Source organism: Rattus norvegicus, chromosome 20 (genome assembly GCF_021556685.1).
Source record: "Rattus norvegicus strain SHRSP/BbbUtx chromosome 20, alternate assembly SHRSP_T2T, whole genome shotgun sequence".
Taxonomy (NCBI): Eukaryota; Metazoa; Chordata; class Mammalia; order Rodentia; family Muridae; genus Rattus; species Rattus norvegicus.
This window is the reverse complement of record NC_141553.1, coordinates 27,371,142-27,392,710: the sequence shown is the minus strand read 5'-3', so window position 1 is coordinate 27,392,710 and position 21,569 is coordinate 27,371,142. Positions and strand designations below refer to the sequence as shown.

The 21,569-nt window shown below is 40.9% G+C and overlaps 1 protein-coding gene across 7 annotated transcripts in view; it reads right to left on the bottom strand.

The window, feature by feature from the left end:
- Window positions 1-323: 323 nt before the first annotated feature.
- Gcc2 (GRIP and coiled-coil domain containing 2) overlaps window positions 324-21,569 on the bottom strand; it is a 46,224-nt gene continuing 24,978 nt past the window's right edge. For 4 of the 7 annotated variants that reach the window (XR_015644773.1, XR_015644775.1, XR_015644774.1 and 1 more), the window contains 9 exons: window positions 21,152-21,252; window positions 20,988-21,065; window positions 20,046-20,183; window positions 16,705-16,881; window positions 14,525-14,742; window positions 12,673-12,867; window positions 11,354-11,505; window positions 9,042-9,243; window positions 324-1,818 (listed from right to left, as the gene is read on the bottom strand). Coding sequence is in view for 2 of the 7 variants with exons in the window: in NM_001434628.1 (NP_001421557.1) it covers window positions 1,748-1,818; window positions 9,042-9,243; window positions 11,354-11,505; window positions 12,673-12,867; window positions 14,525-14,742; window positions 16,705-16,881; window positions 18,395-18,516; window positions 20,046-20,183; window positions 20,988-21,065; window positions 21,152-21,252 (1,454 nt within the window). In the remaining 5 variants the exon portion in view is untranslated. 7 annotated transcript variants of the gene reach the window in all.

Here is a 21,569-nt window from a genome sequence, read left to right as displayed (position 1 = left end):
GTGTGTGTCTGTGTGTGTGTGCACGTCTGACCTCAAACTTACGGAGATCCGCCTACTTCTGCATCCTAGGATTAAAGGCATGTGCCACCTTGCCTGGCTGTCTGTATCCTCTTCAGAGGCTAGGGGGAGGGTGCCTTAAGAGGCTGGCCTCAAATTCCTGAGCTGAGAGGAATTTTTCCACAGTGGCCTTCTGAGTAGCTCAGTCTGTAACACATTTTCAGTATCAACAGGTCCCAGCCATGGAGGTACAGTAGAAAAGGAGTTTGCAACTCCACTTCACAATAAAGAGACAGTGTTTAATAGAAGAACAATAGTCATAAAAATATAGTTAAGTGCATTTAATAGAAATATCAGTCATTACAGTTTCTTATTGCTGGTCACAAAAAGCATATATATATCTTTTGTAATCAAAGTAATTTTTACCATGCAAAAGGTATTTTTATTATATTCATATGAACAGATTAGATTTGAAAACAAGTTTATACAGACTTCAAAAGGCATATTAGGCCCAAAGAAAACATGGAGTTTATTTAAATAGTACTGAAATTACATGGGATTCCGCTGGGCATACTCACATTCACAGTTTATAAAGGTAGAAAACCTTACCTTCTAGAGTCAGCTGAGAGAGATGTGTTTGAATCAGCACACTCACTTGCTAGGTCTGTTCTAACACAGGCAGAGCGAACACTGAGAGTCAAACAGCTTTAAGAGAACAAACTCAACATGTCAGCAGTAAATTTCAGTCAAACCAGGTTGGAAACCAATATTCATAGTGACTAAAGGACAGTTTCAAGCTGAGACTGACAACTGGAGAATAAACGTAAGCTTAAGACTCCAGACAGCACTATTCATTAACAAATTACATATTAAAATATAACCCCCAAATCTGATTTAAGAGCACAATTTTAATCTAGTCAATATAGTATTTCCAGAGACATAAGGACAGAGACACTCCCCCAGCTAGGCTTGTTCACCAATAGAGGGTCTGAGCCCTCTGGGGTCCTGCTTAGGAAATAAGAATACTTGAACAATACTGGAAGCACCAGGTTCACATGTAGATTTAATGCTGAGTAAGACAGTCACTGTTTTGAGATGTAGGGAATTCTCAAAAGAGACTCATGGCTTATGAGTGGCAGCAAACAAGCCTGGAGACACCACAGAACACATCAGCTGAGGTGGAGCCCACCTATTCTGTCAGTGTCACATTACCAGGACTAGGGCCAATTTTGAAAATTACAAATGGGAGGGAGGTTTATTTTAAAGTAACTGACTGAATTGCAATTTAAGTTAGCCTCATAATTAAACCATAGCATATTTACTTCATAATCTTTTAATAAACATGTCAACCTTATCAATAAAGCATTTCCTCAATCTTGAAACATTATTTTAAAAGATTAAATTCCCCAGTTGGTTTGGTACCAAAATTTAGTTCAATATCAAAATTCACAATACTACTTAGAAATGAGTGTCTCCTGGGGTTCCAGAGTGCAGGAATGAACCGTTTCCTCTGTGGGTGGAGATCACAGAGACCATGAGGCCACATGCTGAGTTAGAGGACCATGAACAATTGGTACCACTACTTCAAGCTGTTGTCCTTTTACTACAAGATGAGATTCTATATACATGGGCTATACATATGTACAATCATCAGGGGATGTGAACAGAGATGCACACTTCATGATCAAATGATACCCAGCTTTTCCAAAGGAGTTCTGTTGCATCACTAAAGAATCTTCTTTCTGTCAACCTATCGCAGTCCAGACCAGCTATGAAGGTAGGATGCCCATCCAGAGGAACGAGAGGCACTTTCTTCCTCACCTTTGAAAGATTAAAAGTAGAAATTATGAAATCTTATCAATATGAAAACTAAATATGGAATCGCTGTATAGTATAAGCAAATATTGTCTATTCCATTGATTACAGGCACTATAAAAGGCACATTAATTATTTCTCTGAATTTCTTAGGAGCATGGTATTAGATAAAGCCCAACTTTTGTGAAGAGAGGCAGAATTTTTTTTCAATTGAAATCACTTTGAATCTTTAATCAGTCTTAGAAAAATCTCTTTATTTACTATCTTTGTTCTATTCTTTTTCTCCTGCTCCTTTTAGAACTTTTATCAGTATTTTTTTTTTTTTTTTGGTTCTTTTTTTGGAGCTGGGGACCGAACCCAGGGCCTTGCGCTTGCTAGGCAAGCGCTCTACCACTGAGCTAAATCCTCAACCCCAATATTTTATGAGTCTGATTATTTCATTTCCATATATGCTTGTACAATACCTGTAGAGGTCAGAAAAGGGCAATGGGACCCCTGTTACTATAGTTACAACCAGATATGAGCATCCTTGTAGGTGCTGGGAATTGAAGTCAGGTCCGCTGGAAGAAAAGCCAGTGCTCTTGACCCCTGAGCCATCTCTCCAGCCTTTAGAACTGTATTGTTGCTAAATGATGCCATTTATGAAGAGTGTTTACACCAAAATACACACTCTGACTAACCCAGGTACCACCGTCCAACCACAATCTCCCCTTTCCATTCTCTTCTCCCTATGTTGTTTCTCTCGAATTTCCCTTTCTAATCTTGAAGACTTGTCACAAGCCTACATGACTTTTCCTAGATGTGTATTAGGTACCTTTCTCTAGGGATCTGAGAAAATTTCCGGACTCATTTGAAAGCATTTTTCCACAAGAAAGTTCACTTTATAAAAAGCAAGACAAAGGACAGTTGTCCTCCTGTACCAGACACAGGGTCTCTTGCACCTTAGTCTGGCCAGCTGAGAGTGACCTTGAAACCCCAAACCTTTCCTACCTCCCCAAATGAAGCTGCCATTAGAAGTATGTACCACATATTTAGGCACCAATGGGGATGGAACCCAGGGCCTCTTTGCATGCTAAGCAAACACTCTACAGAACTACATCTCCAGCCTCTTGTCTTAAAACTCTGACTCAAAACAGAGGGAAAGGCCTCCATATGGAAGGAAAGGACATCAACTAAACATCTGTCCAGTGCTTTCTTTCCTCTGCTGTCCTAGGTCTTCATCTATGTCTTGATGCTCTATACAAGTGTGTCTTGGGTCACTTGTTCTGCCAACTGTCAGTCAGTAATCCATCATGGTTTTTAATTCTGTGGGTTATCATTTCCTATGTCAGTGAGAGAAGCAGCAAATAATTTTAAGACACTCAGGTAACTGTTTAAAATAAATTAAACTTTAAGAGTTACATTTAAGTGCTGGTGAGAAACCATCTTCAGGGAAGATGCCATATGTACTTTGTGGCCTGATGACCTCTGCTCTATCTCCTAGACCCTTAAGCTATAGAATCCACCTTCACGGTAGAGATCTCGTGTACTTTGCAAAAGAGTTTTGCTATTATCATACCAAAAGCTTTATTGTGCATATGGAATTGAGGTAATTTTTACCAGGAATCTTTTCCTCCAAAACTGTAATGTACTTAAATACATCTCCAATTGCCTGGTGTTTGCCTCCAGAGTTTGAAGCAACACCAGCTAAGTCACACTAACTGAGTTCCCTTCCTGCCTCTGGTAGCTCCTTTCTCTGCCAGCAGTGGAGCTTGCAGGGACTCCTACAAATTAAAAACTCTAAACTTGAAAACGGGAGATACTGAGTGTTTGCAGTATTTTATATTAAGCATATTGGATAAATGATGGGGAGTATATTTTTACTAAAAGCCACATTTGAGTGGAATAAAACACATTTCATTCCTGAAGTGTGTGAATAAATTTTATAATGAAACATGGTGGTACAGGCCTTTAATCCCAGCACCTGGGAGGCAGAGGCAGGCAGGTCTCTAAGTTGGAGGTCAGCCTGGTCTAAAGAGTGAGTTCCAGGGCAGCCAGGGCTACAGAGAAACTCTGTCTCATACAAAATAAATCAAAACAAAACACAAAAACAAACCCCAAAGATGTTATAATGAGAACATAGGTTTACTTTGAGAGAGTATATTTATTAAGATTTATATGACATGGCTAGCAATACAGCTCAGTAGATAAAGGTGCCTGCTGCCAGCCTTAGGATCCGAGTTGGATACCAGGAATCCACCAAGTGGAAAGACAGAAGCCAGGTTCCAAAACTATTCTTGGACCTCTACAGGGGAGCCATGGCAAGCATGCACAGGATACACACCACAGATACACACAACAACAGACAAACAAAACACAAATACATGGTATATTCTCACACTGACTTTTCTGTTTTTGCCTGAAAAACAGAAAATATATAGCCCTTGTGGTTTGATATTCACTCTGTAGCCTGGGGTAAGCACTCAAACTCTTGCCTCAGCCTTTTGAATGGTGGGGTTACAGGTATACACTACTATGCCGGGCTTCATTTGGTAATTGTTAACAGTGGCTACGGCAATCTGTAGTACAGTAGGCAGAAATAAGAGTACTGAAGTATTGAGAACATTTTTCACTAGGAAGACAGGTTACATGAAAACAGATAGAAAGGAACTACCAATGCTCATTATGAAGTAAGTAATCCTGCCAAACATTAAGCCTGATACTCGTCAGACTTCTAGATCAAAAACTCCTGAGGCCCAGACCACAAACATTGGGTTGCTAAGAATGTAAAATCTTGGGTGAGGTCCAGCAGGTTAAGTCTTACTAAGAATATCAAGTGCCTTAAATTCAAGGACCATTCTAAATTTATTAATTTAGGATGTCTAGAGGATGGAGGAACATGTTAAAGAGTGTCAAGACGAGAACATCAGTCACAAGGTGGTATCTATAAATTTTGGGCCTAGTATTGCAATGCTATAGCAAGGACACTTGTGAGGTGTTTTTGGTGCTTATTTTGCCCAGGCCCACCTGGATATAATCAGAAAATTGCATAAATGCAGTATTTGAATAAGTGTGATGCTTCTATAAATACCAAATTCAGAATGCTGGACTGCAGTGCAAAAAAATGATCTGTTTCTTCAATTTGTAAATGGCATATCAAGTTAAAACACATGACTCATTGTAACTCTGAGGGGATCAAAACAAACAAAACCAAATAACAAGACCCTCATAACCCTTCACTCAACTAAACCTGAAAAACTGCAACAGAATGATGCTTGAAGAGATGTCAACTAATGGCACTTCTGATTGACACAGCAGTAACTGGCCTGGTAAGAGGGATTGCAAGCCGCTAGTTCTACATCTGTTAGACAAACTGGCCATGAGTTGACAACCACAGACTAACGACAGCTACAAGGGACATTACTGTATTTTCTCTGTATGGTCAAGAATGAAAACATTCTATTCAAAAATAAAGTCATGGGAGGCGCAGGCTCTCATGGTTGCCGCTCTCACGGAGAGCTCAAAAGTAGCCCCCAAGAGCAAACTTGAGCCGAGGGACCACAGGTAAGACCAACTTTTCTGCTCCAAGCGACCTGCCTGGTGGTCTCAGGACACACAGAGGCAAAATTCCTCTGGGACTGGGCACTTCCGGTTTTTAGCTGGAGCCCAACCTCGCTGATCCCGGCCCACAGCTCACTGCTCCCAAACCCCTTGGGAGAGAGACCTCACTGCCTGGATAGGTGGGCACTCTTGAGACTGCAGAGTGGGAGAGACCACCAATACTGCCTAACCCTGCCCACATCCATTATATAAACAAACTGAAAGAAGAAAACCACATGATCATTTCATTAGATGCTGAGAAAGCATTTGACAAAATTCAACACCCCTTCATGATAAAAGTCCTGGAAAGAATAGGAATTCAAGGCCCATACATAAACATAGTAAAAGCCATATATAGCAAACCAGTTGCTAACATTAAACTAAATGGAGAAAAACTTGAAGCAATCCCACTAAAATCAGGGACTAGACAGGCTGCCCACTCTCTCCCTACTTATTCAATATAGTTCTTGAAGTTCTAGCCAGAGCAATCAGACAACAAAAGGAGATCAAGGGGATACGGATTGGAAAAGAAGTCAAAATATCACTATTTGCAGATGATATGATAGTATATTTAAGTGATCCCAAAAGTTCCACCAGAGAACTACTAAAGCTGATAAACAACTTCAGCAAAGTGGCTGGGTATAAAATTAACTCAAATAAATCAGCAGCCTTCCTCTACACAAAAGAGAAACAAACCGTGAAAGAAATTAGGGAAATGACACCCTTCATAATAGTCCCAAATAATATAAAATACCTCGGTGTGACTTTAACCAAGCAAGTAAAAGATCTGTACAATAAGAACTTCAAGCCTCTGAAGGAAGAAATTGAAGAAGACCTCAGAAGATGGAAAGATCTCCCATGCTCATGGATTGGCAGGATTAATATAGTAAAAATGGCCATTTTACCAAAAGTGATCTACAGATTCAATGCAATCCCCATCAAAATACCAATCCAATTCTTCAGAGAGTTAGACAGAACAATTTGCAAATTCATCTGGAATAACAAAAAACCCAGGATAGCTAAAACTACCCTCAACAATAAAAGGTCTTCTGGGGGAATCGCTACCCCTGAACTCAAGCAGTATTATAGAGCAATAGTGATAAAAACTGCATGGTATTGGTACAGAGACAGGCAGATAGACCAGTGGAATAGAATTGAAGACCCAGAAATGAACCGACACACCTATGGGCACTTGATTTTTGACAAAGGAGCCAAAACCATCCAATGGAAAAAAGATAGCATCTTCAGCAAATGGTGCTGGTTCAACTGGAGGTCAACATGTAGCAGAATGTAGATCGATCCATGCTTATCACCCTGTACAAAGCTTAAGTCCAAGAGGATCAAAGACCTCCAAATCAAACCAGATACACTCAAACTAATAGAGGAAAAAGTGGGGAAGCATCTCGAACACATGGGCACTGGAGAAAATATCCTGAACAAAACACCAATGGCTTATGCTCCAAGATCAAGAATCGACAAATGGGATCTCATAAAACTGCAAAGCTTCTATAAGGCAAAGGACACTGTTGTTAGGACAATACGGCAACCAACAGATTGGGAAAAGATCTTTACCAATCCTACAACAGATAGAGGGCTTATATCCAAAATATACAAAGAACTCAAGAAGTTAGACCGCAGGGAGACAAATAACCCTATTAAAAAATGGGGTTCAGAACTAAACAAAGAATTCACAGCTGAGGAATGCTGAATGGCTGAGAAACACCTAAAGAAATGTTCAACATCTTTAGTCATAAGGGAAATGCAAATCAAAACAACCATGAGATTTTACTTCACACCAGTGAGAATGGCTAAGATCAAAAACTCAGGTGACAGCAGATGCTGGCGAGGATGTGGAGAAAGAGGAACACTCCTCCATTGTTGGTGGGATTGCAGACTGGTACAATCATTCTGGAAATCAGTCTGGAGGTTCCTCAGAAAATTGGACACTGAACTACCTGAGGACCCAGCTATACCTCTCTTGGGCATATACCCAAAAGATGCCCCAACATATAACAAAGACACATGCTCCACTATGTTCATCGCAGCCTTATTTATAATAACCAGAAGCTGGAAAGAACCCAGATGCCCTTCAACAGAGGAATGGATACAGAAAATGTGGTACATCTACACAATGGAATATTACTCAGCTATCAAAAACAATGACTTTATGAAATTCCTAGGCAAATGGATGGAACTGGAAAATATCATCCTGAGTGAGGTAACCCAATCACAGAAAAACACACATGGTATGCACTCATTGATAAGTGGCTATTAGCCCTAATGCTTGAATTACCCTAGATGCCTAGAACAAATGAAACTCAAGAAGGATGACCAAAATGTGAATGCTTCACACCTTCTTTAAAAGGGGAACAAGAATACCCTTGGCAGGGAATAGGGAGGCAAAGATTAAAACAGACACAGAAGGAACACCCATTCAGAGCCTGCCCCACATGTGGCCCATACATATACAGTCATCCATATAGACAAGATGGATGAAGCAAAGAAGTGCAGACCGACAGGAACCGGATGTAGATCTCTCCTGAGAGACACAGCCAGAATACAGCAAATACAGAGGCATGTGCCAGCAGCAAACCACTGAACTTCAATGGGACCCCCGTTGAAGGAATCAGAGAAAGAACTGGAAGAGCTTGAAGGGGCTCGAGACCCCATATGAACAACAATGCCAAGCAACCAGAGCTTCCAGGGACTAAGCCACTACCTAAAGACTATACATGGACTGACCCTGGACTCTGACCTCATAGGTAGCAATGAATAGCCTAGTAAGAGCACCAGTGGAAGGGGAAGCCCTGGGTCCTGCTAAGACTGAACCCCTAGTGAATGTGATTGTTGGGGGGAGGGCAGTAATGGGGGCGAGGATGGGGAGGGGAACACCCATAAAGAAGGGGAGCAGGAGGGGCTAGGAGGATGTTGGCCTGGAAACGGGGAAGGGGAATAACAATCGAAATGTAAATAAGAAATACTCAAGTTAATAAAGATAAAAAAAAAAAATAAAGTCATGATTCTTTTTTTTTTTTTTTTTTTGTAGCTGGGGACCGAACCCAGGGCCTTGCGCTCGCTAGGCAAGCGCTCTACCACTGAACTAAATCCCCAACCCTAAAGTCATGATTCTTAACCTGCATTTTCAAGTCAGGTCTATCAACCACAGCATTTCAAAGGAGCCTACAGAAACACTGTTAACCTCATCGATGTGAACATTACAGTTCACCATGGGACAGCATCTGAAAAGTGGACTGCTATCCAGAGACAAGAATTGGGTCACATGACCGCTGTCCCTCTACTGTCAAGGAGTGGGAGTAGAGTCAGGGAGGTGAGGGAGGAGAAAAACATGTGAACACACACTAAAAACAAAACACACCCAACTCAACACCAGGGCATATAGATGTACTTTTCAGAAATAGAAGGTCAAACTAGACCATCCTGTATTTTGCTGTGTACTAAACTCATTGATGTATTGCAACTGCCCCAAATGTGAAAGAGCCAGCTTTCCAACCCTAGGTATGTGTATGACAAAAGTAATCCAAGTGAGCCAAATGTAAACAGAAAAATGTCACATGCACACAGCGATTCTCACGCAAGAGCAATGGTCAGCGCCAAGGACCACGTGCTGGTGAGCGTCTCCCATCACACACCTTGAGCAACTGTGGCAAGCTTTCCCTTTTCTTCAGGGCTGAGCTGCAGCATCGTGTCTATCACAGGAAGAAGCCTCTCTCTTTCACTACCCGGCTTCAGGAAAATGAACCGCAGCAGGACATTCTTCAAGTACTCCAGGTTAGCCACAGACTTCTCCCGCTCTTGGTTTCTTTCCAGTCTTCTTATTTCACTTTTGAGAAGCTGGTATTAGAGGTTAGTTATCAGAGAGTGTGGGGATGCAAACTGAACACACACATTCCCATCTTTCTCCTCCGCTATCCCTGCCCCATGAAAACAAAACTGGAGCGGAGACAACAGTGAGAGTGATTAACTAACTGGAGGACAGAGTAAACTGAGAAACAGGTGAAGTGCTTTAGTCTGACAGGTTTCCAAACACTGCAGAAGAGCAGAAGCATCTAGTGTGAAACACAGAGACGTTCCCGCCCAAGCACAGGCATCACAGAAATGCTGCAGATTGGGCAGTGAAGAAAGCATGAAATGAACAAGCAGAGCCACAAGCTGGTGCGAGTGTGCTTCCCCCTTTCCTCTGGAGCTGTGTGCACTCGAGCACTGGGAGTCTGGGAGAAGGGGGAGGGGACACCTGCAGCCTCCACTGACCCCTTCCCTCACCCGCCCGCCCCGTTTGCAGAGGCAGAGGCAGGCTATCAGGATGTCCAGAGCAAAGAGAACAAGCTCAGGTCAGAAACACTAAGGAACACTAGACATTGTAAAACACTACCAGAAAGAAATGGAGGCAGAGAATTTGAAAAATAGTGTAAAGTTAAAAAACAAAACACCCCCCCAAAAAAACAATCAAAACCCCCAAATCTCATTAATTTTTGAATTTGTGTGTGTTGGGAGTAGAAGGGGGAATGTTCCTGAGTGCAGGAACTCACTTAGGCCAGAGGCATCAGACCCTGGATTCAGAGCTACATGGGTGCAGGGAACTGAAACTACAAGATCAGTCTGTATTTTAACTGCTGGGCCATCTTTCCAGCCCCTTTCTGCTCATCTTTGAGGATAATTTTAATGTTTTATGTAAAACTGATTTTTTTGGTATAGAAAAGTTGGCCTACTTTCCTAAGATCCAGGATCACTTAAAAACGTGACAGAGGCCTAAGATATACCATAAGTGCAATACATGAACTATATGACCTATAGAAACATTAAAGTATTTAGATGTCATCATAAATATAATTCAGCACAAAAACCAACCTGACAAGGACAGCTGACAGCTCTACACTGAGGTAGGGCACAAACATAGAGAGGCAGAACCAGCATGTGTTTGCTGTTAGGCAGCTACAAGTTTCAGTTTTGCCCTACCATTTTTATAAGCTGCTGTTGCTGCCTCCTGCCTGCCTCTGCCACCTCCTCCACAGTCATTCATTCATTTATTTTTTGGGACTAGGCTGCATTATGTAGCTGCAGCTGACCTGGAATTCTGGAACTTGTTATGTAGACCAGGCTGGCCTTAAAAATCAGGTATCTGCCTGCTTTGACTCCCAAGTGCTGGATTAAATGTGTATTACTTCTATGTCTGGCTCAGTTTCAGCTTTTTTCCCCCTTAAGGTTCTCTAGTTATTATGAACATTCACTGTTTTTTTGTTTTTTTTTTTTTTTTTTGGTGGGGGTAGGTGTTGTTCAAGACAGGGTTTTCCTGTGAAATCCTGGCTATCCTGGAACTAGCTCTATAGCCCAGCCTGGCCTTGAACTCACAGAGATCCACTTGCCTCTGTCTCCTGAGTGGTTGGATCATTCTTAGAGGGAGAAAATATCTCATTTGAGCACTCTTAGCTATAGTCCTACATGTTTGTAGTACTAGTGCACAGGAGGATAATCAGATATGTAAAGCCATCTGTGGCTATATTACAAGTTCAAGGTCAGTTCAAGAAATAGGAGAGGAGAGGAAGATAGACAGACAGAGAGACAGACAGACAGACACAGACACAGAGAGAGAGGGGGAGAATAGGGGGAGAGAAAGGGAGAAGGGAGAGGATGCCTTGAATTATTGGTGCTCTATTGTCCTCAGTATTCAACGATATACACTCATGTTTTAAGTTGTCTGTGAGGAACAATGGCTGGGACATGTCTGCTCAATTGCTATGGTTTCCTAGAAAAATACAAATTAACAGTATTTAACAAATATCAAAGTGATAGTTCCCATCATATATAAATATATGAAATCTATATAAATAACACAGGTGTTATGGATGTATCTGAAATGTGAACTTGTAAAATGGGCACATGTACACAAAGAGTTAGAGAAGCAACTGGGACAGAGCATTTCAAGGTAGCCGGTTTCTGCCCACACCTTAATTTGCTCCATAAGGATGGCGTTGGTAGCCTCTGTCTCCCGAAGCAGGCCATTTAAGTGATCTGCACTCTTCGTGGTGGAACTGAGCTTCTCAGCCAATTCTTCTTTGGTAAATTCTGTATGCCATAAGGAGGCCTCTGTAAGACGTTCTAAAAATTTTAAAAATCAGAGATTACAGATGCTAAGTAAAAATAAAATGTCTTACTTTGTAACAACAGTCCTTGTTACTCATCTATATGACATGCATCAGCTCAAAGGTTTCTAGCTGGAGGCAGCACCAAGTAAGACTGAATTTCTGCTGCAGGACAAATAGTTTTGGAGCACAGGCTCTGTCTGTCCCTCACAGTTTAGGCTTTTTGAAATTTTTCTTGGGAGGGGGTGATGGTGCCCTGGAATCTAATTTAGGACCTCATGTACACTAGGGAGCACTGGGTTCCCAGTGTGAGGTAGTATTGGGAGATGGGGCAAAGTGGAGTGAAGCTAGGTCACCGGAGGTGTGCCTTTGACAGGAAACTAGAACCCTGGCCCATTCCTGTCCTCTTCTTGGCTACCACAAGGTGCTCCACCATTACGTTCTGTCTTGCCAGTGTCAAAATGGTAGGGCCTAGTGACCTTGGGCTGAAACTGTAAACTAAGACTAATTTCTCTTAAGTCACCTTTCTCAAGGATTTTGTTACAGTATCTGAATGGTGGCTAACACAATAGTCAGTATAAATGTGGTCTCAGAGCATCCTCTTGAATTCTGACAGTAATATTCATTACAGGTAAGAACAAAAAGGATACCAAAATTATACTGTATTTATCACAGTAAATTTGCCAATATTTCACTGTTTAAGGAGTAAACGGAAACTTAAGTTTCTTGGTGGGTAAAGGAACAGTTCATTTGCTTTCTAATAACATTGAAGACTTCTTTATGACTTCTAATGACTTCATCCTTTATCCTTTACTTCTGGCTCAGGCCTATACTTATGTTAATGTGTTATTTATTTATTTATTTATTTATTCATTCATTCATTCATTCATTCATTCATTCATTCATTCATTCAGCCCAAGGGTTTCTCTGACTGTCCTGGAACTCACTCTGTAGATTCAACGCACCTGCCTCTGTCTCCCAAGTGATGGGATTAAAGGTGTGCTCTCTACCACTTCCTGGCTACGTTTTTAGTTTTTAATTTAAAGAGATCTGTTTCACTCTGTAGTATCTTTCACTGGAATAGCTCGAAACAACATAAAAATCAGCGTAGTATTTATCAAACAAGCCAGCAAAAGTAAAAACAAAACGAACCAAGAACCATCATTCACACGAGGTGACCTACCAAGCTTGCTGTCAGGAGAGCTAAGGAGCTGCTCCAAGGACTGAATGTGTGTGCCGGCCGAAGACACAGACTCACTGTCAGTTGTCTCCATCCCTTCCCCCTCCTCTCGGGTCACAGTGTGCATGTCCAGAAGGGGGAGGTCTGTGGTCCGTCTTTCTCGGAGGCTTTTTGAAGGTTGATGGGAAGAAGCAGGGCCTAGTAAATATTTTAAAGGGTGAGTGAAATTGTTAAAAACAAATGGACTTGACCCCAGCATTTCTTTAATAAAGTTAAAGAAATTAAACAAGCAGCAAGTAAACAAATGGTATCTGAAGAAAGGATGCTACGTGGTTGGACTCGTTTAGTCACTTGACACTGAGCTGTGCCAATCATCCTACAGAAAGGATACACATTGCTATTTGCTGCCTATGATGAACAGTGGGCTGATGCTTACTCTGCTAACACCCATCCTTTCCACACGCTGCAGTGGGCCGACACTGCTGTCCTTTCTGCCATCTTGGCTGGTACTTAGTGCTGTCTGCTTACATCTCCAGTGTCCAGATTACAGAGCCCAGCACTCAGTGTAGGGAACCGTCAGTTACCATAGAACTCCTGGGCACGTGCCTTTAATCCTAACATTTGGTTGACATAGTGAGTCCCAGGCAAGCCAGGGCTACATAGTATGATTTATCTCAAAAAAGGATTTCTTGCTTGCTTATGACAAACACTTTTACAAACCTGTGAAGTTCGTAAGACTTCCAAAGACTTGATGAGGAATTGACTCTATGGAAGGTCTCATAGCTTAATCCAGAGTTTAAGTTTCAAAGTTCATTTATTTTCAATACTATCTTTCAATAACTGTCACCCCAGTCCTTTTAACCTCTGGCTGCCCATTTGGAGCATTTCCCTGAGTTTCTGACATTTTTACCAACTGCTTATTACACTGCTGATTCCTAATTACGACCCTCTTTGTTCAGCCCAGTTTTCTTTGGCTGATCATTTCCTTTTAAACTCTTGGTGCAAGTTAAATAAATTCTCCTAAGGTCAGTTTTTGACCTTGTTAAGTGGCCTGTGCCTGCCAATGCTCCAGGACATTTTTTTTTCCTATGGGAAATGAAGTGCCATGAACATAGGACTAAAACATCACTGTCATAACTCATGTTCTCTTGGCTTTTTCTGGAAGCAGAATAGAAGACATTGGGTGAAGCGACAATTCCACTTCACTAAAATCTGAGGGAAGAGGATGTACTGGCAAAAGACTGGACAAGCACAGTTCATAAGTCCTTAGCTCTGCCCAAAGCTTCCAACCAAGAACACATGTGTTTGAGGTAGAGTAATAGATGATAGGATTAGAACTCACGCTGTTAGACTGATAGGAGCATGTTTAAGCCAAACAAAACATAAATACACAGTTAGGAACATCAGTAGTCTAAGGCAATGCTTAGTATAAGTATAATCAAGAAGGGTTTACATGACTCACGTTTATGTCCAATAAGGAAATCAATAATTTATTAATCACAGAATCGACACAGGTTGTTTCCTTTAAATTTTACGTGTTTTTAATTATTACTATTATTATTTTTATTTTGGGTCTCGGTATTTTGCATGTATGTCTGTGGACTGTGTGCAGGCAGTGCCATCAGAGGTTGGAAGAGGGCATTGGATTGATTCCCTGTGACTGGAGTTACAGATGGATGTGAACCACCCAGTGGGTGCTGGGGATCAAACCCAGGTCCTCCGGAATGGTAGCAAGTACTCTTGACCACTGATCCATTCAACATTTTACTTTCTCATCAATTTGTGAGTGATGGTTTTATGTGATACACACATGTCGTAACATAAAGAGGTAATCCTTCCACACAGATGCACATACTTTTTGTGGGTGGCTCACTCTTGAGCTGGAAGAGCTGAGTTTCCACCTTGGAGAGCTGGTGCTGCAAGGTCTCCACTGTCTTTCTGTGCTCATCCTGCAAGTGTCGAACTTGGTCTCGGAAGCTGTTACGGAGGGCCTCATTCTGGGATGTCAGCTGACACATTGTCTGGGCGTGTTCAGACTTCAACATGGTGTTCTCAGATTGAGCTGAACATAACCTGAAGATAAGAAGAGCTAAATTCATATGACAGACTTGAACTAAGCTTGTTGAAGCAGCCTCCATGAGCTGGATTCTCTGGTTCAGTCCCCAGCACCATAGACACTGGACCCATTGGTATATCCTTATAATCTCAGCACAGAGGGGTGGAGGCAGGAGGATCAGAAGGTCACCCTCATCTACATAGAGTAAGACTAGCCTGGGAGACAGAAAGCCTTGTTAAACATTTAAACACACACACACACACACACACACACACACACACACACACACACACACACACACACACACTATTCTATTTCTTCATATGTTTTTATGTAGGCAGCTCATATATGATCAATCTACCTATTCCATACTACCTTGAACATATGAAAAAAGATACTATTCATAATTAGAGTCCAAAGGAAAATATCGATTTTTGAGTGAATTAGCATGAAACACGCAGGTGCAAAGACCTGACTTATTACAGCTACTTCTAACTGTGATAGCACATCAGATTTGCTGGTTTATCTTGTAAAACAGTGACACCTACTTTTCATACTCTAGCTGCTGACTCTGTAATAGTGGTCCTGGAAATTGGCTACTGACAGCAGTTCTCCACTCGGGTTTGACACAGACAGTTAGCAGACCTACACTTTGGGAGCAACTACTTATATTAATTTAAGTTTATTCTTTTTATTATTACTGTATGTGAGTGAATGATGGGTGTGTGATGGGCAAACACATGGCAGGAGTCAGAGACACTTCTGTTGTCAGTTCTCTCCTTCCACTTTTTCATGGGCTCAGGGACTGAATTCACATCCCCAGGCTGGCTCAGCAAGTGTCTCCTGAGCAACTATTGTTTCTAAAGTTTATTTATACCTTTTTTATTTTATGTTTGGTTTTAGCAAACCTCAATCAGAAAACATTTGCTCATAAAAATTAGAAGCAATTAAAAAACAGTGAAATCTTTCCTCTCCTGGGTCTCATTCCTGCTAGTCCCAAACTTGATTCCAATGTTAAATGAACATTCTTACCTTTTGGGAGTATATTGTATTAAAATGATTTTTTCTGTCATAAATATATACACCATATTAAGTTAAAACAGACTTAGTGTCTAAAGAAGAAAAGGTAATACAAAAAAAAGGAATCACTGATTTTTTTTTTCCTTTTTTTCCCCGTTTCTTTTTAAAGACAGCCTTATAATACAGTTCATGATGGACTTAAACTTGTTATGTAGTCCTGGTCCTGAACTTTAGGGCTGAGAGTACATGTATACGCCACCATGCTCTGCTTTAGAAAAAGGGATCTTAATGACCAAGTTCACAGTGACTAGTAAGACACTGTACATAGTGTTTTGCAAGGATTTTGTTTATAATAGCTACGAGAACATAAAGAAGGAACCATTATCAGTTAGGACAGTTTTCTGAGGGCTGGGATACAGCTCAGAAGCATAGCACTTGCCTGTGTTCAATCTCTAGCATCGTACACATACAGAATACTTGGTACACCTCCAAGTGTTAGCAGCCACACTTCTGGATTTACTGGCAAGCTAGCTGCTTGCTAACTCCTCACATGGAACTGGAATACCAGTCCTGACAGAAGCTTATCAATCTGTCCCAGCTGTGACTTGGGTGTTCATATTAGTAGGGCTCTGCAGGTTATATAAACATTGGTTGGCCTCATTAGTACATAATTACTTTAATTCTTCTTTATGGCAATAAAGAAAAAGGATTTTTAAAATTTAACACCTGGGTTAGAAAGCCTTTAAAAAATAAATGAAGTTCCGGATTATAAAGGCTGTAAGAGAGGTGGAATATCCGATGCTAGTTTTTCTGAAAAATGCTAAAAGCTAAAAAAGTGTGAGGGAAGCTTGCTGGCAGGTGGTGCCAAGTCACCAAGCCTCTGACTCCTTCCTGCCATCACGGAGGGACCCAGCAGAGTGCCAGGGCACCAGTGGCACTTGCTGCTGCTGCAGGCTTACTTTTCCCGAAGTTCCGCCTCTTTGGTCACAGTTTCCTGCAGCATCCGGTTGTGCCTCTCTAGCAGAGTGTCATGCTCAGACTGCAGTGTCTGGAACTCTGACACACTGATTTGTAAGCTGTTTTGGCTGTCCTGTAACTTGATTTTCAGTTGGTCAATCAGCATTTCCAGGTGTTCCCTAAAACAGAAATAGTTTAACAACATTTATGAAAGAGGCCAACTCATTTTATGGCCTCAAATGTTTGCTGTCACAGAGCCAGACTCTTTGTTACTGTGCATGATTCCTGAAGGACACATAATGACAAGAACTAAAATAATTAAAAAATGTTGTAGTGAGATTGCAAATGTCAGGCACTACAGATTTTAAAAAAAGTCCCTTGAGTTTAGTCTATATGGTTGGTATGATACTTGCTACAGAGCATAAACTGGCTTTGAACTAGCAGCAATCCTCCTGTCTCAGCTTTCTGAGTGCTGGGATCACAAAGCTTGGGTTTGGGTTTGATATTTCATACTGAAATGGAACAGGATGTCACGTGGTACTAGGCTATGTTGTATGTTCTATGGTTACATAGTTAGAAAACAACCTCACACATTTCTCCGGTAGCGGTTATGAGAAAGGCAAGTGAGGTTAAAATACGGTGAAAGGCAATACGTGAAGAAAAGGATGAGTCTGTTTAGAATTAGAATAAAATCTTGGTGGAAATAATGAAAACTCACAATTCTTCCATAATGCATATATTATTAGTTCCTTAAAAGATATATAAGAAATGAACATTCTCTAAGGTGACAATTCTTAAGCTCTAATAAAAAAAAATTCCAAAAATAGGTTAAGAAAAAGTGTAAAACACTGCAAGGAACTTAAACATCACACTCAAATAATTTGAACCTAAGATTCCGGTATGCTTGGTATGGTTCTTAACAAATGATGATAGTTACTTAGATATTTATGATAGCTGTGGGTAGAGAAAATACCTTCACAGGTTCCTAAACAAAACCAGCAGAAGCATAAACATAAGCATGCAAACCTACAGGACTATGTGCCCTGCTCAGAACCTTAGGAGCAGATATGAAACAATACACAGCCGACCTCTACTATAAAGTCACAATGGACATGCCACTCCCCTGCCCTCTTTCCGAGACAGGGTTTCTCTGTGCAGCCCTGGCTGTCCTGGAACTCACTCTGTAGACCAGACTGGCCTCGAACTCTCTGAGATCCCCCTGCCTCTGCCTCCTGAGTGCTGGGGTTAAATGCTGTGTGCCAGCACATCCAGCTCATCTCTTGTTCCCAGTGTATTTTTGAGCAATTTACAAAATGGATCTGGATGCTAATTTTAAAGTGACATTAACATAGTACTCAAATCAAATGGAGTGGGTTATAAATAGCATAATGTACATTTCGTTTTTCAAAATTTTTCTTTGTGTTTTTTTGGTACATTTAATTTTAATGCCTACATCTCTGCTATGTTTGGATATTATTGAGACAAGAGGTTATAGTTTAGAGATGGGATTTTGGCTTTAACATCCTTGAGAGTTTGCAATAATGCCCATGCTGTGTCCTTCCCTAATTGTCTGGGAATATGGTGACACCAAAGATTTCTCTAGTCAAATTCTAGTCAAAAGCGATTAATACAGGCCTTTTAACCAACTTTGGGAAAAACCTGTATTTGTATGGGGAAAACCTTAGACTTTACCTTTCTTGTTTAGCTCCCTCAGTTTCAGCCTGAGACACAGATTTATTTTTCTGTTGTTTTAGAACGTTATGAACCCGGACTTTGTAGTTCTCAAATTCAGAGGTGACAGCAGCTTGCTCTGCCTATAACATTTAAGAGAGAGAAAATTGTCACTGTGACATGATCTTCCTATGTCCTTTCAGAGGCTAATGATATAAAGTTTAAAAAAATGAACAAAATAGCTTATTATTCATTTTAGCCTCTATTACAAGTGAGTTCTGGGGCTGGGTACGGCTGCTCATCCATGCAATCTCAGCAGGCAGGCAGGATTGTGAAAAGTTTGAGGCCAGCCTGGGATATACTATGGTTTCCAGGTCTGTATAGGATATAGAGTAATTCTCTGACTTATAAAACGAACAACCAACCAAACCCCAAAATACTACAAACTTAACCCAAACAAAGACCCAGTCCTGTTGGCCTGGCCTCTTTTAAAACGCTCGATTTCATGTTTTCAGCACTCTTTGCTTCTATAACTTTACAACAGACTTTTTTTTTTTTTTTTAAAGATTTATTCATTTATTATATATAAGTACACTGTAGCTGTCTTCAGATACACCAGAAGAGGGCATCGGATCTCTTTACAGATGGTTGTGAGCCACCATGTGGTTGCTGGGAATTAAACTCAGGACCTCTGGAAGAACAGTCGGGTGCTCTTAACCGCTGAGCCATCTCTCCAGCCCTACAACAGACTTTTTAAACCTATGACACGTTCTCTTTCTATAAACAGAAAAAAACTGATTCTCAAAGACAGACTCATTTGAGCTTCACTTTCACTGGTAAAAGTTAAGTTGTATGTTTTGAAGTGATCTGTAGAGTACCTCACTCCTTAGGTATTGTCTGGGAATATAGGGACACCAAGAATTTCTCCGCTCACTGGTAACTGTACCTAAAATTCTAGCAAAGAAAATGGGGCCAATCTTACCAACCACTTGGGTAAGAGAGATGCTTCTAATGGAGCCACAGTAAGCAACTAAATGCTTTGTATGTTGAAGCCAGGGAAGCGGAATGTCACAATTATTTAAACCTCAGAAAAAAACTGCAGTGCTTTCTCAAAATAAATATGTGGCATTTTTACACATACGCATTGCTAAACATAAATGTAAGGTAATTGTACTCATGTTTTTCATTTTAGAAAAAAACAAAAAACAAAAATGCTGTCAAGAGCTGGGGCGATGGCTAGAAGTACTAACTATGAAAGTCTGAAAACCTGAGTTTGAGCCCTGAAATCCTTGTTTTTTTTTCTTTAAAGCCAGATCAGAAGGTGTGCGTTTACCTTCTCTGTACTCCCATGGCAAGCCAGGAGGCAGAGACAGGAGAACTGCATGGAGCGGCTGGCACAGCAGCAGAAACAAAACACTGTCTCAACAAGAGATAAGGAGAGAAACTTCTCCTGAAAACTGACTCTGACCTCCATACATACAGTGGTTCCTATATACTCACACGCACACATACACACAGAATCACCATCCCTGTAATGTTGGAGGGGTCATGTGGCTGGATTTAGAGTGGATGAGCTCGGGTGGGTGTACGTCTGCTAATTACAGAACACGGCTAGGGATATAGTGCTGGAGTACTAGAACCCTGTGGCTCACTAGAATCCTGAAGGTCACACCTTGGCAGTGCGGCTCTCTTCCTGCAGGGCCACCACCCTCTGCTGGTATGCACTTAGTGTGCGCTGGTGCTGTTCCGCAGAAGTCTTCAGGTGCTCATGGATTTTGTGTTTCTCAGATGTCATCTCAGCTAGCTGAATCTGGAGAGACAGATTAAATTAAATAGTAGTGGATTATTTTTAGATATGAGAAGAACATTTTCTTACTAGTAGGCTGATTTATTTTTTTAAATCAGAATCTGCATAATTTAAGACTAAATATTTAATGTTTAATTAAATACTATCAGACATTAGACATACAAAATACAGCAAATATAAAATTAGCTTGCTTCTTGCAACTGTATTTTCAGTCAGAGGTAAAGATGAAGTTTTGGGCCATATTTATTTTCTTTGCACTATTTTAGACTATTAGACCCTCAAAGGCATGATAGTCACTAGTCTGAACTGTGTAGTATTACTAGACTTTACTGCTTTTACTTCAGCAAAGTGTTGAGCAATCTTTTTAAGAACCCCTAATGAGTAACTCCTTACCAGATAGAAAAACATCTAAAAGGTAATTTTTTTCTAAACAAACAAACAAACAAACAAACACCCAAAACCCCTTCTATTAGTGTGTGTGTGTGTGTGTATATATATATATATATATATATATATATATATATATATATATATATATATATGTGTGTGTGTATATATATATATATTTGCCTAAGTGTATGTGCCTGATGCCCTTAGAGGTCACTAGAAAGCATCAGATTCCTAGAATGGGGTGTGTGTGTGTGCTCGGGCGTGTGTGTAATGGATGGTGGTGAGCCACTATGTGGGTGCTGTGAATTGAACCTGGGTTCCCTGCAACAGCCCTTACTGCTGAGTCAGCTCTCTAGCCCATCCTTTGGTAACTTACTTCTACATGGAAAGAGCTTTTCAAACAATTGAAAACCTTACTTTATAGACTTCTACTTGCTGCTGGCTTGCTTCCAGCTCGCCCTTTAAAGACGCCTGGAGTAGTAAGTGATCAGTTTCCTACAGAAAGAGAGCCATGGTTAAATTAAACACGAGCGACTGGCAACCATGAATGAGCACTGAAAGGGAATCGAGAATGAACATACTGCTTGCTTTGCATCTGCCAGTTCCTTTTTGGTTTTCACAAGCAGCTGCTTGATTTGGGCGTTCTTTTCTTCGTAGTGCTGTACTGAAGACTGCAGGGAAGCTAGCCCATGAAGTAATTCCAGCAGAGAGAGATAAGATTTCTATTAGTGAACGTGATACACAAATGATAATTTTTTCTTCATATTAATGTACCAGAAACTCATTTTGACTCTTCATTTGGAATTTTCACATATATCCAACAATGCCAATCACCCACCTCAAATACTTATGAACACAGCCGATCTTACTGCACCCTGGCAGGTTCAGAACAGCACAGTTCACAGGCTAATTTTCTGAATATAGTTTAAAAAAGAACAGAGAGGCTCCTTCATTCACATATGGACTAGGGCTGCATTCGCATGATCCACTGGTGTCCTG